The following is a 20926-nucleotide window of genomic DNA, read 5'->3' as shown; positions in this document are numbered from 1 at the left end:
CTTCGCATGTGTCTGAAAACATTCCACTGTGACAAATATCCAGCTGCAAGGGTTATGTAAGCTGCAGAAATCCACTGTCCAAAGATTATGAGTTTGTTTGGCTGCTGGCCTCCTGCTGGACACATGTTGTCCTGATATCACTAATAAAGATATGTACTGGAGTCAAATGATACTATATTTTCCTAATTTAAAAACAAAACAAAAAAAAAACAACTTTTTAATGCATGTGTCAATGGTATGCCGACAGACTAAAAGATGTGTCAAAGTTAAACTTATTTAAACAATATTTTACTAACAATTTTGACCAAATTAGACACGGACACATTTTGGTCACTGCCAGAAGTTATTGCCCTGCCTCTAAAGTATGAGACGATCCACTAAATACCTCTCCAGCCCTTACTGTTATTGTCCTACAGCTTTCCTGAAAACGTGTACAGTATTCTCAGTAATCCTTACCGATATGTATGACGGCATGGAGCACTCGGAGACAATTGGCAAGGATTCTTTCATGTGTTGCGTAATGACCTGGCCCAGGTTGGTGAAACACCTCACCGCTGATAGAGATGCAGGAGTAATACAGCAGCCAGCTGGTGTCGTTGTCTTTATTAGATTTCACAGTGAGTGAACCTCATACCTCCACATTGAAATTTGTTCCCTGCTCTTTCTTCCTGCTACTTTTGTCGTGGAATGAAGGAGATTTATTTAAGCAGTGTTTGACTTTTTTTTCTTTCTTTTTTTTCCACGGTTGCTTGTGCTTGTTTCCTGAAGGCCTTCTTTGGCTTAAAGTGAGAAAAATAGAATCAGAGTCAGCTTATCATTTCACATGTTCCACAGCTGAACTTCCCATTTTGGAAGCTGTTGAAATGGAAATGAATGCCCTCATGTCAGCAGGCTGCGTTATTCTGTCCAGCTCATGGAGCTTGTGTCTAGGTCTTCTGGATGGCAACCCAGCACGGGCGCGCTGGATCAAGGGTGGCCTCAGCATGCGATTCCCTTTCCAGAAGCAGAAGCCAACACGCTTGTTTGTTCAGGAAGATGGCGGGAGATTTGGGTGATGGATTAATGGTGGCAACGCAGTGGCGCAGAAGATTCTCCTTGGGGTTGGGAAGAGGGTGAGGCTGAGGGAAAGTGATGTAAAAGGTAGAAGTTGTTGCTTCATCCTGCCACACCATAACTTAGAAATAATGATGAAGCAAATAAAGGTGAATATATATATATATGTCATTGCCTTAAAATTCATAGGAATATATTATGAAGTTCTTTTCAAAATAGCTCTCGTGGAGTTGAACTGGATTGAGAGGATCTATAACATTTTGGAGACTTGTCACAAATTTTCAAACAAATTGAGCTCCACAATTTGACTGGGGCTCAGTAGTACCTGAAATTGCTTGCATATAATTATTTCATTTTAATTATGGCTCTGTGTTGGGTTCTCAGTCTCAAGTCTTTACCAGAATCTTACAAGTTTTCATAAAGCATAGTGTTTTGGGTATATTCATCTTCTCTCTCATAAAAGCCAGATTTGTAGAGCAAACAACTAATAGTTATTGACCCAAAAGATTTCCACTGTGGATCACCTCAGCTCCGCCCGGGGTGACTGATCTATGATTAATGCTATCCTTATCCAACCTTTGTTTAGGTCAATGACTGTATCTTGGTTGATTGGCAGTGTATTCATCTGAATTCTGGATCATGAAGTCCGGATCAAATGCCCTATCACCAAAGTTGAATGAAATAAAATAAAAAACTGTTTGTTCATCCCCAAAGGACATTAAGTGTTGTCGCGACTCTTATCATCCAACTATCTTCTAAGAGTCCTTGCGGATGATGCTGTAATTCTCCGGTAGCGACGAGTTTTGCAACAAATCTGAAGAGGCCTCTGACTGAAGATACTGTTGTATCATCATCTGGCGATCATGATACAACAGTATCATTTTTAACTTAATGTTTAGTTTTTTTTTTACACTTAAGGAACATTGGGAAAGCAAGGTCTACAATTTCTGATGAGATGGAAAAGGACATTTACACTTTTGACTATAATTGGACTGATTGGCCTTCTATCCCCATTCAACTTAAAGGTTTATTTTTGTCATTTAGTTGTGCTTTTACTTGATTGTTATGCAGGGAATTTTTTTTTTAATTATTTAAATGTCATTTTAACTTGTATTATGCTGCTTTGAGATCAGTTGGCGTGCGCCACATGTAGCTGCACATCTGTACAGCTAGCTTGTTTACCTGCTGTGTTCTGCAGCAGCAGCTCTCAGGTCCACTGTGACATACTGGAGGCTAAAAATACACAGAGTTGTCGATGACTCTGTTCAGCATTAGTGTGGATAATGCAGCGCAGATTATTACTGTTTGTACCGCCATATTTAGCCGCTCAATCCTATGGATCTGTGTCACCTGTGTGAAGCAGACCCCTTGTGTTGGTGTGTTTGTGCTCAGGTAATCTGCCTGGCTGTTCTCAGACGTGGTTTCGGTGTTCACTGGCGGCCGCAGCAGCTAAGCTCTGGGAATAAGGCAGTTCAAGCAAACATGTTTGTTAAGGTTTTATCCCAAGTTGTTGGGATTTACTGAGGTTTAAATGAAGTGTCTGATATTTTTGGTAAAACACAACAGGATAAAAGCATGACTGCTTTCTTTGACTCTTCTCTGTACATTTTCTATTCTGCAGCTGGTTTGTGGGGAAGGTTACTAAAGTTTATCTTTCAAATTTTCTCACGGCTGTGACCAGGCACCGGCAAGTACGAGATGACCTCCTGTAAAAAATCTGCAATATTAACTAAATTAAAAACAAAAATCTACATTATCGACTTGCTTTTATAAACAATTTAATTAATTTTAAGATATTAGCTTAACTTGGTGGTTAAAAATGATTTGTTTCACACTGAGCCAAAAGAGTACGTTTGCACCAATTGCAGTTTCCTGGCCAATCACTGATCTCTAAAAACCCTGACCTGCCAATTCAGATTTTGGTCTATTAACATTTTTTTTTTAAGTTTAATGATCACACATTCTCAATGTGATTATTACGGCATTAGCATTATATTATTTCAAAATGGTCTGAAAACAGCAATATTACCATTTATCGCAATAACGCCTGAGATAATATATCATCTAGCAAAGTTTGTTACAGTGGCAGGCTTTGCAGATTTTTCAAGTTGCAAAATGACAGAACACAAAATAAAATTGAATTACTTGCTGAATTTAGTAGTGGGTTTTAAATGACAGAATGTTCTACCATTTGTAGAATAAAGTTGGAAGTCTAACAAGCACAAATTAGCTGGTTAATCATCAATCTGCTCCTGTAGCCCACCTGCAGTTGGCTGCTGACTGAGTCTGACTGAAGGAACGTACAGATGTCAAATAACTTCATCTGTGCTTTGAATTAGGGCTGCTACCAGTTTAAAATATTGCCAGAATTGTACTTAGTATGGCTATTAGTGCAATAGCCGTACTTCTTTTACAAAACCTAACAAAAAAAAAGGGGGGGGGGGGCTTGTTTCTTTCTTCCCAAGAACATGGATAATAAATGTCTGTTTTATAAAAAAGCTTGCTCATACTTCAAACTTCAGACTTGAACTGAAGTATATTATGACTTCAGTTATATACTTCAAGTAAAAGTGACTTTTGAATCATACTGTATTTTAAGCAATAACATATTTTCTTATTTTTAAAAAAGGGGTTGCATTTTATTTTTAATACAATTCTTTTATCATCTTAAATTGCTGCTACAGAACGGAACAGTTTTTTGTATTTGGTTACTCGATTAATCACCTGAATAATTGATAGATTGCTCAATTACTAAAATGGTTGTTTACATCAATGTTATCATTGTCATTGTGAATAAAACAGAATTTATGTTTTCAATGAGACATGCAAATCACATAATTTGACTTTTTTTTGTAAATCCAAATTCAAACTTTCAAGGACACATTTTAATCTAGTCTATAAAACATATGAATAATAAGCTTCATAAACTGCTTGAGGCTTTTCTCTTTTCTTTCTAGACATGTTTTAACTGTTAAGTCCTCTTAAGGAACTGTTTTGTTTTGTTCATGGGAAGATGTTTCAGACTAAACTTCATGTTTTTTCTCTGTGAGACGTGAAAAACTGTTACTGGGAAACACAGAGGTTCTAAGGCAGAGGTTGCCATTTTCTCCCCGCTTTTTACTCAATCACTATAATTTGGAATGATTGATAATTGAAAACAAAAACAAAAAAACACTGTTTTGCATGTGAATACTTCATTCTGTCCAACTCTGTGACCTTCACTCTGCTTGTTTGGAGTTCATCTTTCAAATGAGAATCTTATGGAGCCAAGAGCAGAAAAACTAACAGGACAGCGCGACGTAGGAGGAAAGAGTTCAACGTTTCTCAGCTTGTCATGCCAGCAGTGTCCTCTTCAGACCTGCTCAAACACCAGATGGAAAGTGCGCTGCAGCCTCAGGCCAGCCAGCAAATCAAATTCCTAGAATCGCCTTACACTCCTGGAGGATCGATTTGTGATCTCTTTCCCTTTAATCCCTGTGCATCTGCAAGGATTTCTTCTGTCCACAATTGGAGTAAAATTCCCAGAAATTCTTGAATAATTTACAAATTCTTGAACTTTTTCAACTTGATGTACCTTCAGGCTGCCTTTTTTTTTATGACATATTCAAAAGTTACCTAAAATACTGAACTAAGTCCAACACTTTGGAATTGGATCTGAACACAGAAGCAGATGGGCCGTCCATCCACATTCTTCTGGTGACACCTTTTTGTGTGGAATGTGGTGCATGGAGGCCTTGCTGCAAGAAGCAAACAGATGTCCCATTTGAGCGGAGCTGTGCAGGGAATATCAAGTGTAGCTGCCTGCATCGTGCTAGTTGGCTGCTGTAGCATGAAGACGGGCAGTTCACTAAGCGCTGCCCAGCGAGACACATCATCTACCTCTTGCACCGGCCCTGCCCGGACGCAAAAGCACCTGCCTCCAGCACGTCCAGCTCCTGCAGTGCATTCTCGCAGGGAAACATGGCATCTCCTCTCTTAATAACATGGCTCTATTTGAGGAAGAAGTTTGACACGGCACTAATTTTATTGTTTTGAGAACTGCTGTTAGATCCTAAAAGTCTTAAACAAAAAAAAGTTCTAAATACACGGATCTAAAATTAAGGCCTCAAAATGTCTTGCTTTTTTTCTAATGAATTTAAGTTGGCCTTAATTACGTTAATCGTTGATCTTAATATTTAATCTTGTATGTTTTGTCAGGGAAACTTTTAAGTCGTATGCAATCATCTTCACTGTATTCTTTGACTCAAGCTGGTTTAGGCTACCGGTAATTAGTTGCTAATACACCCATGCTAGCTGGCTGTCATGAGTAAGTGCAAATTTCTCATCAGTTGGTTGGACAACATTCACTTTCACCACTGGCTCAGTTCTGTTGCCAAACCACACAACGCTACGTGCATACTGACAAAAAACAAAAGCTTTCTGTTATACATGTTAAGTTTAACTAATGATGATGGTTTTAAACAGTCTCACATTTGAGCTGGTGAAACCTGCAGAAACCCTGACTTTTGTAAGGATGCTTGTCACTGCATATCGTTTCTTGGAAGCATGTTCTTTACCGTTAGCCCATTTGTGCATTCGCTAAAAGTTTGTTGCTCCCCTTGTGTTGAGACCATAACGCATTTATTGGTACTAAACTACTACTACTGGCAATAAAAGACAATGTTATAATTCACTAAATGAATTCATGACTAAGAAGTTTATCTTTTAAATTGGCTGTATCATGTTTATCTAGCCGTAAGCATGGATAGCCTGCTTAGCGTTACTGTATCCACCTGGGTTAGTTTATTGGCACTAACTAGAGGTTGACAACCAAAGGCAAAAACAAAATCACTTTGCTTTACTCCATTCAGCGTTAGTGTTTCTACTGAGGAAAAACTCTTTCCCTCCCTTGGTTTCTTACATTTCTGTGCTTCCTCTGACATTTTAAATGCCTTAATGTTATGGAAATGCCTGATTTTCAATTGTAACAATTTTCTCACCAGTTTTGTCTTTGCAGACTTCTGGTGATTATGTCTGCTGTGTTCACTGTTTAGAAAAAGATCAGATTTTTTACTTTGTCACCAACTAATGAACGATACAGACATAAGGATCTATGAAACGGAGCTAGTTTAGAAAAAAATATTTAATGAGTCATTGAGCTAAAATATAGAGCTGAAAATCCAGCCAGTAGCAGAGTTGCACTTTTTCTTGCGCTATCTGCAGCTGTTACTTTAATAAGACTTGAGAAGCAAAGTCTCAAAATTGAGCTGTGCAGAGTTTCTACTTTCAAAAATAATTGTGGATTTTTTTAATTGATTTTTTTTTCAGAAGCCTAAGCTCAATTTGCTGATTATCATTTCTTTCTTTAAAATGCCACATTTAAACGCTGAATTGTGGCCTACGAAGGTACTGTGGCATCTAATTTGCTTTTGCCTGGCATGCATAAAAATCAAAGTGCAGATGAAGCCGGTTTTGCTAATTGGTATGCGGCAGATGCCAGTTAAACCACACAGACAAAGAAAAGATACAGGAACTGTTAAAGGTTAGAAAATTCAGTGGCAACTTTCAGAACTGACATTTCCAATAATATACATGCTCAACACACTACATGCAATAAAATATTCTAATGTTTGGGCTGTCTGGGCTCTATACACATCTGGAATGAGTGTCAAGTTTATCCTAAATGGGATGGGATTATCAATAAGGATACCGATCTGATATAGAAAAACAGCGCTGAGTTGACTTAAAATGTTTGTTTTTTTAACCGCAGACATAAATGTACTGAATTATGAAAGTATTTGATTGCTCTGCACACTTAAATAGACCAACTTTAATGTGTTCAATCAGTGCAGTTAGGACTATAACAGCCAATGTAAGTCAAATACTAAAGAAACTAGAACTGACAAAAACATTCGGTTGACTAGTTTGGTCAAACATGTAAAACTACAGTGCAATAAACTTTGTTTCAAAAAGTGCACTGAGGAATTCTAAATATAATGCAAAGTCAACAATAAAGCATGATGTTGCTCAGATCGCAAAGCACAAAATTATACTCTGTAGATCTGCCCTTATGGATGGGACCATCATCACAAATAGACAATCTCACATTTTTTCAACATCATCGGTACAGATATTGATATCGGATCAGTGCACCTCTAGTCATTTACTGCTCAATCCATCATGTAATCCAGAAGCTTTACGTTGCCGAGCTTCACAGGAGGCAAATAATTAAGATTGACTTGAAGTTGTTGCATATTAAGAAATTTTTTTTCCAGATTTGGAAAATGATGCAAACTCTCTTTGTGCACTTGATTGAATCGAGAAGCGTCACTCGATCCTGCAGGGGACCGGCTTCAACTTGTCTCCAGTGATTTGGTGTAAGAGCCAGATTGACATGATTGACAACTGCCCAGAGAGCTCCTGGAGGCTCCGTCTTCATTTGCTAAGCCTGTCTGGAATGTCACTCTCCATCTACAAGCTGTTCTTACTCCTAGAATCATGGATTAGATTCATCTTACTCTTGTTCAGAAGGTTGTAAGTCTCACCTAAACCATCTCTTAAATCCTAATGTTCTTTTGTTCACTTGTGGCAACTTCCTCTTCACGTTGTCTTAGCTTGTACGCAAGTTGAAACGCGTTGCACAACAGTAGGCTAATGGATGGGTTTCAGTGAGGCACAGAGTGTGCCAAGATCTGCCACTGCTGTAGTCTGCAGAGAGCCACCGGGTCGACTGGCTTGAGCCGACGGGCCTGCCAACTGTCTGGGGAGAGGGGAAGGTAGAGAGTGGGAGAATGAAAAGAGAGGGACGTAAGATGAAGGCTATTTGGGAGCAGACTCTGTGTCCTGAAGTAGGGTTAAGCCCCGCAGAGGGATATGACCACGGCTTTCCAAATCACAGAACAGGCAGATGCCATTAACACCAGCAGTGGCAGATGCTAATGCCTCCAGTCAACCAGTCGGTGCTTTCTGTTTTGATAATGAACAGATGTGTGACAGAGAAAGAGAGGGAGAGAGAGAGAAAGAATGCAGGAAAGTTGGTGGGTCTTGTGTCTGTCGAAGGGCTGGAATCCAGGCAAAGACAATGGAGAAAGACTGCCATGTTGGCAGGAGTGTGATATTGAAACAACGGCCTCAGGAAACGGGCAGCACATCACTTCACCTCCTGGTCATCTCCGCTGTGTAAATCAGAACCTCTGTCAGCAGAGTGGCAAAGAGAATGTTTGTAGCTTGTAATTTTGAATAAATAGACTGACTGGTGTGACTGATGTTACAGCTTGGCTCTCCTTCTCGGATTGGGGACCTTTTTAAATCAAGAAAGCTTTGATCATAAAAGCTTTGAGTAGAATTGCACCAAGAAAGGGTCTTGGAACTCCACCAGGCAGCATATTTCTGACCAAAACGGTCTGCTGAAGTCTGGATCTGCTCTTGTCCAGCACCAGCTGTAATTCCATTAACCATGAAATTGTGCAAATTGAATTCCGAAAATAAATCTGCTTAATGAAAATGGCAATTTTGAAAGAGTGTAAGTGTTTTTTATCTCAAACATTGATAAAAAAAAATTTGCACTAGAATGAGGTGGATTTTTGGCTGTTTTGAAATGGATGGAAACACTTTTTTTCACATCACAGTCAGAAGATCAGACCACCAGAATGTTACTACTGACAAAAATGACAAAGAAGCTGAAAGGAAGTGGTAGGAGGAAGGATGACTATTTGTTTTTGGGGGGGCTTTTTCTGAGTATGTGCAGCTCGCGCCACCATAGCTCTCACATCGTCATGCTGTTTACAAAAAGTTGTGTATTATTTCAACATGTTGAATCCATCGCTCCTCTGTAAAATCGTCAACTACAATATCCCCAAAACGCAGCATACGCAGCCGCTCCCATCTGGTCCAACGGAAAATTTTGTTGGACTTTCCACTGCTATAAAAATATGTTAAAGTCAACGTAGTTTCACAAATCTCTCGATGCTTAAACCTACTTATCTGAAAATATGACATGTAGCTTATACGCACAAGCCAAGCACAGCCAAGGAAAATGAAGTGCTCTTGAATAGCATGTCAAGTAGCATTTCAGCTTCCTCTTATGTATTTTCTTTGAAATATTTTTGAAATGTTCCATGAAAAAATCTGTCAATAGTTGGATTTTCTGCCAATAATTTGGAGTCAATTTCCAGAAAGTTTACGAGTAATGAACCATCAATAGGCTGAGATCTTCTAACTAGATCTGCTAACATCTGTTGGCCGTCATATTAAAAATGCATTTGAAGTGGTTTCAGTGGCGGTCCTGGCTCACATAAAATAAAATACATAAGTTAAAGCCAGTGCTACACATTTTGCACTACGTGTTTAAAAATAATTAAACAATTAAATCAGATCAATGCCATGTTGCCGATGGCGACACGTCGTGTCCTTCTTGTTCAGAGTCTGAATATGTCCACAGTGAGACAGCAGAGCTCTCTGTGTTATTCCAAGGACATAGTATAAATGAGGTAGCTGGCGTCTCGCACATTTTTTTCTTCTTCTTTTTTTACTAATTAATTTGGGCAGCCAGTCAAAGGTCCGTGCTTGAAGAAACGATCCCGGTTTCATCACCGCCTCTGCTCTGGGGTCAGGTTGGAGGCTTGTTTCACCAACAGTCTTGTTGAAAGTGAAAAGAGGGATTAAGATGATTCTGTGAACTTTCTCTAATGGGGGTTTCTTTCCTCCTTAATGGAGCTTCCATCACAGCAGAGCACCGTGAATCAATGTGCTCTCTGCCCACCCTGGTCCCTGGTCTTCTAATAAACTATCCCAAACATTCATCTGTTGAGGTGAATATAAACTCTAAAACCTCTCCCTGTTCATTAAAGACCAGACAATTTCTCAAAATAATTGGATGATAAAGGCCATATCGATGATTGGCCGGATAAACATGATTAAATTGGCCAAACTTTTTATCTGTTTCAATTGCTTTCTTGAATAAATGGATTTGGAATAACAAAACACCTCGACTAAGATGTTGAATAAAAATTTAACAAATATCAATAATAAATTCTTATTCACATGCGATTTTTACTGCATTTCATATTTAAATGGGTTAGTAATTTGCAAAATTGGTTGTTTTTGAGCTATGCATCACTTTATAACGTCGTTCTCTCATCGAATCATCTCGGGATTGTTACCTTGAGTCTTTCATGCATGTTTCAGAAATCCTTTAATCTCCTGCGGCAACCAGTCAGCAGAGTAAAACATTTTGGGGGAGTTTCTTAAAGAGACAGAGGCCCAATTTCCATTGCAAAGTCAAATTTCTTACGTCATACTTGACCTCGTATTTTCTTTACAGTGACTGAAGGTAATTGATTGTGCTATAAGATGACAGCATTTTCCTAGAAATCACATAATGCTGCCTCTTTAATGGAAATGCCACAATTATGAAATTGTATTTTTTTCTACATTAGAATATCATAAAAAATATTTTTGCACATTTGTAACGGGAACGCAGCTTTTGAAAAATAATGCAGTGGTTGGGTGTGATGTGGTGGCGCTATGCTGCATTCACTGACTGGGAACATGGAGTTTCCTGAAAACTGATTTCCAAGGATACCAAAAAAAAAGGTCTGATTTCACTCTCCTGTTGATTTCTGGGATCACATGCCAGTTATTAGTTTGTTCTAGTGCTGGCTCAAGATACAGATCACTTCATCAATCCTACAGACTGTCCTCCCTCTCCAGTTGTAATGATCAGATAGATTCTGCATGCTAAGAGCTGTTATCACTAATTTCTGCACCACGACAAGACAAAGCGGTGTCATGTTCTAACCAGCATGTGCGCTGACCAATCGTTCTCCGTTCATCGTCGGCGCTCTGCCAATCAGATCAGGAGGAAGACTGTAGACTGACTGCGACACTTGAAGGCTGTGTGTGACTGAAGGGCTGAGTCTGACAGGGTTCGTTTCCCTGCATTTAGTTCTGCACAGAAGGGGCAAAATGTGTAACTGGCAAAACATATCCTTCAGTCATAATAAGCCACTGATACTTTCTCTTTCTTCTGTTCATTTTTTTGCTCCAAATCAGCTTTGTGTCAGCAAAGTCCTCAGTGAAAGGCTGGAGCTGAGGGGTGTTTCACAGTGATATAAATACACTTTGGAGAAATATCAGTCTTTCCACCAGTTGTGTGCCCTCAGGCTGAAATGTTTGTTTGTGTTTTTTTTTAATCTAAATGGAGATGTTGGATACTGTTGACAGATGCTGCTAAGTGACAGAGAAATCATTGGCTGGAGTTCCAGGGTTTGCTGCCTGCTGTGTGTTGTGCTTCTGTTTGCTCTGTTGTCCAAACTTATTTCAGTTTGTTGTCCAAAGGTATTCATAAGTTACTTATGAATAAGTTATTCATACTTATGTATGTATGAATAAGTTCATAAGTATGAATAGGTTATTCATACTTATGATGAATAACTTTGACAATAGCTGCATTTAGTCATGTTTTCAAATGTATTGATATTTATTTGTGTCAATAAATATCAATAGACCTATATTGAGCAAACAGAGTTATTTGTACTATTTTTCACCACTAACAATACAACCATTTTATTGTATCATGACAAAATCTTATGATACGATCACAATAAATGATAAGCGATATGATAAATGCCTGTTCCTAATGTACCACATTTTCTGTTATCTGTATTTATTTTAATTATTTTTACTTGTCCTCAACAGTGAAATGAAGAGACAGAATCCTGTCTTTCTTAGCTGAAAACGACGAGAAAAAGACATTAATGGCGATGCAGGTGGTAAATGGACCTGCATCGCCGTCCTTCTGACAAGATGCATAAACGTCCAGCAGGTACTAAAACGTGTGGGAACCCTCAGCTGAAAAGCATTAGGACAAAGTGCTAGCTGTCAACGATGGCGCAGCAGGAGCATGTCTCCTTGAAGAAAATTCACGTATGTGTGGAGATTGTTTTTCCATTTACCGTGAGGCCAGAGTGGAAAGAAGCAATCTATAACCAATCCATCAAATGAAGCGATATCTCTGTGACAATGATGTTTCTGTTGGAGAAGATTTCAAGGAGTGCCAACCGGATTACACTCAGAAGCACTTAGTTTTCTTTATTTTCCCCAGAACTATGTTTGACAGCAGGTGGCTTCTGGTGGTGGGGGGCTGATAGATATTAGCCAGTCATTTTAGAAAGCAATTTTCACATCAACGCTGTTGTGCTTTTGCATGTGCAATGCTAGGATTTCAGAACAGGAGAGAATGTGTTGTTTTCAGACATTGATGCGTCTCAGATGCTGAACGAAAGAAAAATGGCTTCTGTAAGTACAGAGGTGGCCTAACACCCGACTATTACTTTTCATGGTCGAAAATGATTAGCATTCACGACCACCCATACTAGCTTAATGAACAAATACTAGCTTACACACTTGAGCTGCAGTTATTTAACACAGTTACCTCACCCAGTTAAAACCTAAATTAGTTTTCACAATTCAAACATTGTTTTTAAGATTATTAAAAATATTTTGTGAACTTACTAAACATTAAGAAAAAAAAAGCCATTTTCAGGAGCTAACAGTGCTAGCAGAAGCTAAGGCAAATTTAAGAAGAAAATTAATGAATGTGTAAAGTAACAATGAAGCACTTTCAGATGTTTACAACAATCTATTTTAATATATTGAGAACATTTTTTTTATCCTCATGCTAACTTTAAACAACTTCAGTTAGCAACTGGCGATCTTTGAAAGAACAAACAAAAGAAAAATACTCTTTTACTTCTCATTTAAAAAGATAGAAATGTCTTTGGTCTGGTCTAATGCAACAATGAATACGATTCATATTTTTCCTGAAATATGAAAACAGTTATTTTGAGGAAAATGGTGTGGAAAACAATTATCTTGTCATATGGTCAACATTACCTTTATACATGTGCAAGAGAGAAGAAAATGAAATTCTGTGACTTATACTTTTTGAAATCTAATCAAAATCTACTAAAACTGTTCAGTAAGAGCCTTAAAAAACTTCTGTCCAATGTATTCTTTACTTTTTTTATGTGCCATCATAATCAAAAACATATCTGAGTGTTGGCACTGTGTTTTATTTGCATTACACATACACAATGACTGCAGATCCCGATTAGCCCTAAGCTCTTTCGGAGTTATTTTTACTTGCACCCCGTCTCATCTTGGCAGGAGATCTCACCTCCTCGCGACTTCAACGGCTCTGACTGAATCGCTCACAGCTGGACAGCTCCTCTGCTTTTTATTCTCCCAAGTACTTCTGCCCTCTGCCTGCCTTTGCCACAGGCTAAAGAAAGTGAGACAATTTGAAAAAAAAAAAGAAAAACAAGAGTCAGGATTACATGGAGTCGGACTATTAGTTTAGAGAGGGAGCGCAACTTGGACACCCACTCAGCCAGGAAAATGTTGGGCCTCGTTTCTCTGTAACGTCTACAACCAGTGAAGGAGATGAGAGGCTTCTTTATATAAATTTCTCAGAATGACGCCCACTTTCAGGTTACAGTGATTAATAATCTGCAGAATATCTTTTTTATTTTCTCTTTCTCTTTTCTTTTATCTCCACCCAACAGGGCGTTTGGCCTTCCGTTGTTGCAGTCACCGCTTTATTTACATGGGCAGCCCGGCTTTAAAGCCTCATTGGTCAAATTCACCACAACCACCCTTTGACACAGATTGCCGCCGTGGCATTTAGCGAGGGCCAACGAGCGTGATGCGGCGGACGGCTCCGTGCATCATTATGAGGAGTGTTCCGACGGAGAGCGCCGCAGTTGGGCCGGATTTCATTAAAGCTTCTGGATGCAGCGAAAGTCCTCGTTAACATGCACGACCACAGGTCGCTGCCGGCCCCTCTCCTCCTCAACGAGGGCTGGTGATCCTGGCACCAAGCGGGGCCAACTCATTATTGTTAGGCTTAAGGTAGTCCACGCCTGTCTGATTGTTGTTGTGACTCCCTCACAAACCGAAATCTTTGCAATCTGGTCAAAAAGCAATTTGAAGCAAACAGACAGGGTGGTGGAAAAACTGGAGAGATTGATCAGAACTACAGATTTTTTAGTTTGCATGTGTGTGTGTATATCGGTTATATATATGTATAACTGATGTTCCTCCACAGGACAAAAGGAAGGTGTTCCAAAAACGATAATTAAATCAACTTGCTTCATCAACTTGCATGCTATGTCTCCAAAGGAGTTTGTTTTTAAGCTTTGTCAGTTTTTAACCGGAGTGATTGAAAAGGTTTCTCTCCTTTCACTTTAAAAAGTTACACAAGCAGCATTCACAGTGTTGTTTGTGCTGCCAGAAGTCGGACTGCGACAATAAAAGTATTGTTCTGTTGCTGCAGTGGGTTTAAAGCGGAGGAAGTCGATACATAGACGCAGCTCCCCTTTTCTCTAATTCTAATCCGTCTTAGTGGAGGAATAAGCACATTTTGACCAAGCCCCAAATTTCCCGTTGTTTCTGCATCCTTTGCCAAACTGCGTGGATCCCGGTATTTAGCGATGCCAGCCTCCTGTCACAGGTCAGACTGCCACTAAAATGGCCTCCCTCCGGAGGTCTTTGGGGGAGTTTGCTCATAGATTTTATCTTTGTTTACCTTTTTTCATCCTCCCACTTTGTCAAGAATGAGTTCTTTGCTTACAGAACAGATACACACTGATACCTGGCTCAGAATGAACCCACACTCCAAAGCACACCAAACCTACAGCATCTCCAAATCCTTCATCGCTGCTGTGAGGATGATGAAGCTGCCCAATGCTTTCCAAACACTTGCTAGAACAGAGTCTTATCACATGATTATGTTCAAATCTGTAGCATCTGTTAGGATGCCCTTTTAACAGGATCAATAAGAAGTTTTTGGGGGTTTTTTTTGTTTTGTTTTTTTTTTTTTTTTCAAACCGAGCTTTTTAATATATTGCAATTTTGCCTTTCTTTTTTTCAAGCAAGACAAACAATGGAAGCGTTTTCTTACAAGGAGGTGACCAGCAACATGTGAGGGAGGGGCTTCTTTTCAATTTGCTCCTTCTTTCCATTCATTGTAAAGATTTTAAGATTTTGGGATTTCATGATGGAAAATTTTAGCTGATTTGAAACTGTGATTGGACATAAGTTGATATTAAAAACTGTCCCATTTCCAGCTGGTTAACTGATCCAGCTGCGGTTTTAATTATATTTTGTTTTACTTTTGTTCTTTCACTTGATGTAGGAACAATGTTTGTTCTGCTCAGGTTTTGTCAAAGTTCACCTGAAGCTCAAGTGCAGAACTATGACAAAGTTCTCTTAAGTGTCACGACTTCAGGTTTGACTTTGAGTATTACCGTTGCACAGTATGATGTTATTTGCTCACAAATGAAAAGAGAATCGTGTTCTAATTGCGTCTATTGAAAGCAGAAAGAAAACTTTTTTCCAAGTTCAGCAAACATCACACTGTTGCACTTTATAAGTCTTAGTTTTATTTAGATTTTATTAAGTTGAGTTCTCTGCCGTTTATAACAAGCTAGTCCGGCTGTCTGCTCATATAGTTTGAGGGTTAGAGTAGGACAGAAATATTTTAATAGTCTTGAGACATTAACTTTTTAAAATCTGAGTATACCTTGACCTGGTAACCAAAGACTACAACGGCTTCAGGAAACTGTATTTTGCGTCCCACTAAAACGAAGTAAGTCGTGAAGAACATCATAATGGATTTTTTTCAAAATATTTTGTCAAAGCTGTGATATATTATGTATGCAGATATTCTGTACAGTCTGTACCATTCAATGTGTACTGCCTATTTAGAGATATTTTCTTGAACTCACAAGCCAAACACAACCTCCAACGTCATAATAGTTTGTTTTTATTTCTCTTCTTTAGAAATTCTTCAAAACACAAAGTGGCTCCTGAATAAATGGGCGTCTCTTGAACCTCAAAGCCTTGCTTTGAACAAAGCTTGTGCACAGAAGGCCTCCTTTTTACCCAAGTTATTGATTCAGTCTCATCTTTGTTGGATGATCTTTGAAACAAACTAAAAACACACCAAAGCCTCTTCACACACACGCCCACCCACACCATTTACCTTAATGATTAGGGTAAAGTGTTTCCCCTTGTATGGAAACACTTTACCAGGCAACATAGTATGTGAGGACCATAAGGAAAATGGCCCCAACAAGGTATTACAAACAAATGTGTGTGCATACACACCCACGCACACACACGCACACGCACACGCACACACGTTTGTATTTTTATTCATATTAGGAATTTGTTTTGACTTCTATTCGTTTTAGAAATCACATTTGTTCGTAACTAACACTTATCCAAGCCTTTACCAGTTTTTTCCCCAACTTTAAATAAAATGGACAACATATCTCTCACCATGGAAGCACCAATCCACTTTTTTCACTTCCAATACAGATATCTGAGGTTTAGTATCGGCCAATACTGATCTGATACAGAAACATTGTCAAATTGACAGAAATTGTTTCTTTTTTTCATCAGACATAAAAATAGTAAATCACAAATTTATTTGCCAACTGCACCAGGACAGCATGCTTAAATACAACAATAGCGTCACAAGTTTGGTCAAACATGTAAAAACAACACAACTTTCATTTTTATCACTCGGTGCAATTAAGAGTATAACAACAAATGTAAAATAAATAATAAAGACACTGAAACTGTAAAAACTTGATAAACTTAATAAACTGCACTAAATGGTTTCAAATGGTTCAGGAAGTGCAATTAGGAATTCTGAAAGTAATGCAAAATAAAGAAAGCTTGATGTCACTCAGAGTACAAAGCATAGAGTTAGACTTAGTGGCTCTGCCCTTACATTGTCACTGTAATGTAACAATGTTACAAATATTACAAAAAAAATTTTTGATTTATTTATTATTTTTTTTTTTTTATATAGGGACAGATGCCGATATTAATAACGGATCAATGCATCTCAATCTGTAACCCTAAAAAAGGGGGTCTGCCGCATTAGGACTGGGCTTTGGGCCCCCTGAAAACCATGCAGCAGCTCTGTTAAGCCAAGTTAAGTTGATGAGACGGTAATTAGCATCAGCTCCCAAGGGAGTGCAGATAGACTTCACACAGCGTCGCATCCCCTCCACCGATCCACTTTTTTCACTTCCAATGCCGAAGCTTAGAAAGTCTTCTGTTGCTGCTAATAGCAGCAGGTCAAACAAACTCCCTGCTCTGAGCAGTTTCTGTCACATCCAAGAAGGTTTGCTTGATGCAAACATATACAAACAGACCAGATGTGAAGAACATGAACAAACTCAAATTTAGGGCTGTAACGATTTATTCGATTAATCGCGATGAGTCGATTATTGAAATACTCTTCAGCTAATGTGGTAATCGATTAATCTCTAATTGGAGTATACAAATTTAAAAAAGGAGACCATTAGCTGCAAAAACAACAGATTAAGAGCAGGAATTGAGGCAAAACTTTCCAAAATATATGTACATTTTGGATTTGAAATGAAAACACCTTTGTCTGTTTATGTTTTAGCCAAAACTCCTCAAATGGTTTTATCTGTAATGGATTTAGCTTCACTTGGTTCAAATTCACTAAGAGAATATTATTTTTTTTAGGCAACAAAATGTTTTGGAAAAGTAACTGAATTTTTGGTTCATTTGCATCTTTCCTAATGTAATTAAAAACGTTTAAGTGATCAAAAGAGAAATCTGTAGAATGGGCCAACTTTTTCAATAAATCAGATATTTCTTAATATATCAGATTTAATTTATCAGCCTAATCGTTAGAATAATCGTTAGTAGCAGCTCTACTTGAGTTATGTTATCTGGTTGAACTTGTTCAACTTTAGTCTACAAACTCAGCTGTGAACATCTGTTTGGTTTCTCAGACCTTTGAAGGAACAGGACCGTTAATGGACGTCGTCTCCATGGAGATTATGCGTTTTCATCAGGCACTCTGTGCCACGTGTGCCGCCTCAGACCGCTCGGGTGAAACGGCCAGAAAGATTCTGTTCGGTTCAGCAGTTTTACCGGGATGATTGAAGGAGCGTGCGACGAGGCGCAGTGCTGGCACTCGTTTAATGCTGTTTCAGGACTTTTTCCACACTGGAGACAGATAGTCTTCTCAGGAGCAATTCTTCACCCTGTTCCTCCAAGTTTTTTCTTGGTGTATTTTTAAACTGTCTCTCCTGTTTTGTTTTGTTTTTTGGCTATTTTTCTGTCTGTGAGTGTGTGCCCCCAATGGAGTTATGGTAGTTTTTTATTTTTTTGTTGTTGCGTTTTTGGATCCCTTTGTAAAGGGGCCAACTGGATGCTGAGTGCAGGATTAGCTGTTCAGATTAGCCTAGTTAGCTCACTTTTATCTGTAAAACTTAAACCAGAGATCTCGTTAGCCTTTTAATAGGCTTGGTGTTGTTGTTGGAGACAGATTTGATTCGACCTCAGTCAGTAGGTCTTTGAGTTTTTTTACGTAAGCTGTGTTTTTCCAAAGGCCTCTGCTGGAATGTTCAACCTGCAAACTGGCTTGTTTTCTATTTTTCTACTCTGACCAGCACCTAAAGAGGCAAAGTAATCTTCAATAGAGTTGGCTGTGTTCAATATATCATCACTGACCCAGCAAGTAACACTTTCCTAAATCAATAACAACTGACTTTCAAATAGATATCTCAGCTGCATACAAAACTGAATACTAATACAAGATATTTACCTGTTACTTTTAGTTTGAGCATTTTAAAGATTCTCTGATTCAGAATTCTGATCTCAGCCATATATCTCAGTTCAATGCTATGCAAATTGTAATATGTTTTGATTGGTAATTTTACCTAGAGTTTATTTTTATTTATTTATTTATTTGAATGTGAAAAAAATACATATTTACTGTTCACTTTATTGCTGCAATTTGTGTCCAAACATTCAGGAGTTTGGCTGCAGAATATTTTCTAAATTGAACCTCTTGCATGTACTTTTCAGTGATTATTTTTTTTCTTTTCTTTTTTTTTTTGGTAATTGTTATATATGCATAAATATTTTTTGTTGCTATTGCTTGTTGTTTTTTTCTCTTTCTGGTGTAAGGATAGGCTTCTGGACTGTTCACTTGTGTCCTCTCCATACTTTTATTTCTCCTTTGTCCCCATCTCCTCCTTTCCAGTTTTTTGCAGTTTCGCAAAAAACTGGAACCTGAAGTCTGGCATCAGTTCAGTAGTTTTATGCTTTAACACACTTTAGCTGGCAAATTATTGAACAGACATGACCGTCGGGGCATGTCGTCTTATTCTCAACTGCATTCTGGTCCGTTTGTCAACAGATGGGCTTTATTAAGCCTTTTCAAAAGAGGCCACCAGCTTGTTTTTAGATGCATGAAAGAGAAGCCGCTATCTCTGCTGAATAAATTGGCTCCAGTTTTGTCACTGTTTTCAGTGAAGTCCAACCCCCCACCTGACTCCTGCTGCTCTCTTTCCAAACCCTGCTGTTTAATCCTTCTGTACAGTAGACAACTCTACAGCGATGCTAATGAATTCACCCTCAACAAGGGTGTGATTAACCTATTGATTTCTTTTCCCTCACTTCCTTGCCACTTAAAAAATTGCCTCGCATGATTGCATTACTGTATCGCAGCCCGCCGTCGACACCGACCATCCCAGATGCAAACGCTTCAGATCAGATGCAGTCATTCTCCCTTCACGGCCTTCAGCTGTGAAGGTCACCTGTCCTGTCCTCGTTGTAACGTTCCCTCACGCCTCCACTCTGCGGTCCCTCCTTTTTTCTTTGATGGTGTCGGTAACTGGTTCTGCTCCTTTGCTTTGTTTCCCCCTCTGCAGGCTGAAGCAGAAGTCTCAGTCGGTGGATATTGCCAGTCAAGGTTTCTCTCCAACTCTGGTGCCAGCCTCGCCCCGCAACAAGGCTGCGCCACCTGTTGCCAAGGCGACCACCGGCCTGGCGGTGCAGGAAAACAACACCACCAACTCCCAGCTGCGCTCTCCTCGATGTGTCGAACTGAAGAGGGGGTACACCATAGGTAAATGACATTGAGCACTCTGGGACTGATCTGTTGGTTCTGCAGATTAAAATGTTAAATATGCCATTTTCCACCTGTTTCAGTTTAATTTGACTTTGATGCATTAAGTTGAATCCTGTGCATACACTTTAGTGTACCTCTGAAACATTATCATGCCACTTTTAAGGGTAGTGCGCCTTTGCTTCCCAACTCCCAATGAATCTCCTGCCAACAAACTCTAATTATAGTTCCCAGATGAGATTTACCCCTGGTATGAATTCTATTTTTGGCGACTGCAGTGACGATGTGGGGGCTAATTGTCTGCTCCAGCTCTGTCTCTGGGTTTCAAGGGTCGTTTGCTGCTCTGAGAGTTGAGTACACTCTGGGGAACTGACTTCACACAGCTGATGAAGTGAGCCTGAGTTAATCTAATTGTGAACTGGGGAGTGTAATGGTTCCCAGTTCCATTGATTGACGTGGTTTAGCTTGCAAGTTGCTTAGGTCACAGTAAGACCGAAGGGAACTGGAAGAGTGCTGGTGCCTTTTTTCAGCAAACGTTTCGGGTGGGAGGCCCCCCAAAACACAGGGCAACATAGAGACAGATAGGACAAACAACCATTCACACACACTCATACCTAAGAAGAATTTAGAGAGACCAATTAACCTGACAGTCATGTTTTTCGACTGTGGGAGGAAGCCGGAGTACCTGGAGAGAACCCACGCTCGAACAAGGAGAACATGCAAAACCTATGCAGAAAGATTGGAATGGAACCCAGGACCTTCTTGCTGTAAGGCAACAGTGCTACTAACTGTGCCACTGTGCAGCCCAGTTTTCATAAAATGATATTTTTTTAGTTCTTTAGGGTCAGCAGATGTCAGCTTTGCATCATAATGAGCTAATGGTTAGTTTACCATGGCATTCCTATGATAGTTACGCATTTTCTG

General features: G+C 39.2%; 1 protein-coding gene across 2 annotated transcripts in view; it reads left to right on the top strand.

Annotated features, from left to right (window-relative positions):
• Positions 1-20926, top strand: part of oxr1a (oxidation resistance 1a) — a 148896-nt gene that overhangs the window by 43273 nt on the left and 84697 nt on the right. Inside the window, exon 3 of one of the 2 annotated variants that reach the window (XM_055041779.1) lies at positions 19806-20002. In XM_055041779.1, the coding sequence (XP_054897754.1) occupies positions 19806-20002 (197 nt within the window). Of the gene's footprint in view, positions 1-19805; positions 20003-20926 lie in introns of those variants that run through there. The other variant, XM_055041775.1, reaches the window with a different exon arrangement.

This window comes from Poeciliopsis prolifica, unplaced genomic scaffold (genome assembly GCF_027474105.1).
Source record: "Poeciliopsis prolifica strain line A6 unplaced genomic scaffold, Auburn_PproV2 SCAFFOLD017, whole genome shotgun sequence".
NCBI classification, from domain to species: Eukaryota; Metazoa; Chordata; class Actinopteri; order Cyprinodontiformes; family Poeciliidae; genus Poeciliopsis; species Poeciliopsis prolifica.
The sequence above is the reverse complement of the archived record's forward strand: the minus strand, read 5'-3'. Positions and strand labels throughout refer to the sequence as shown.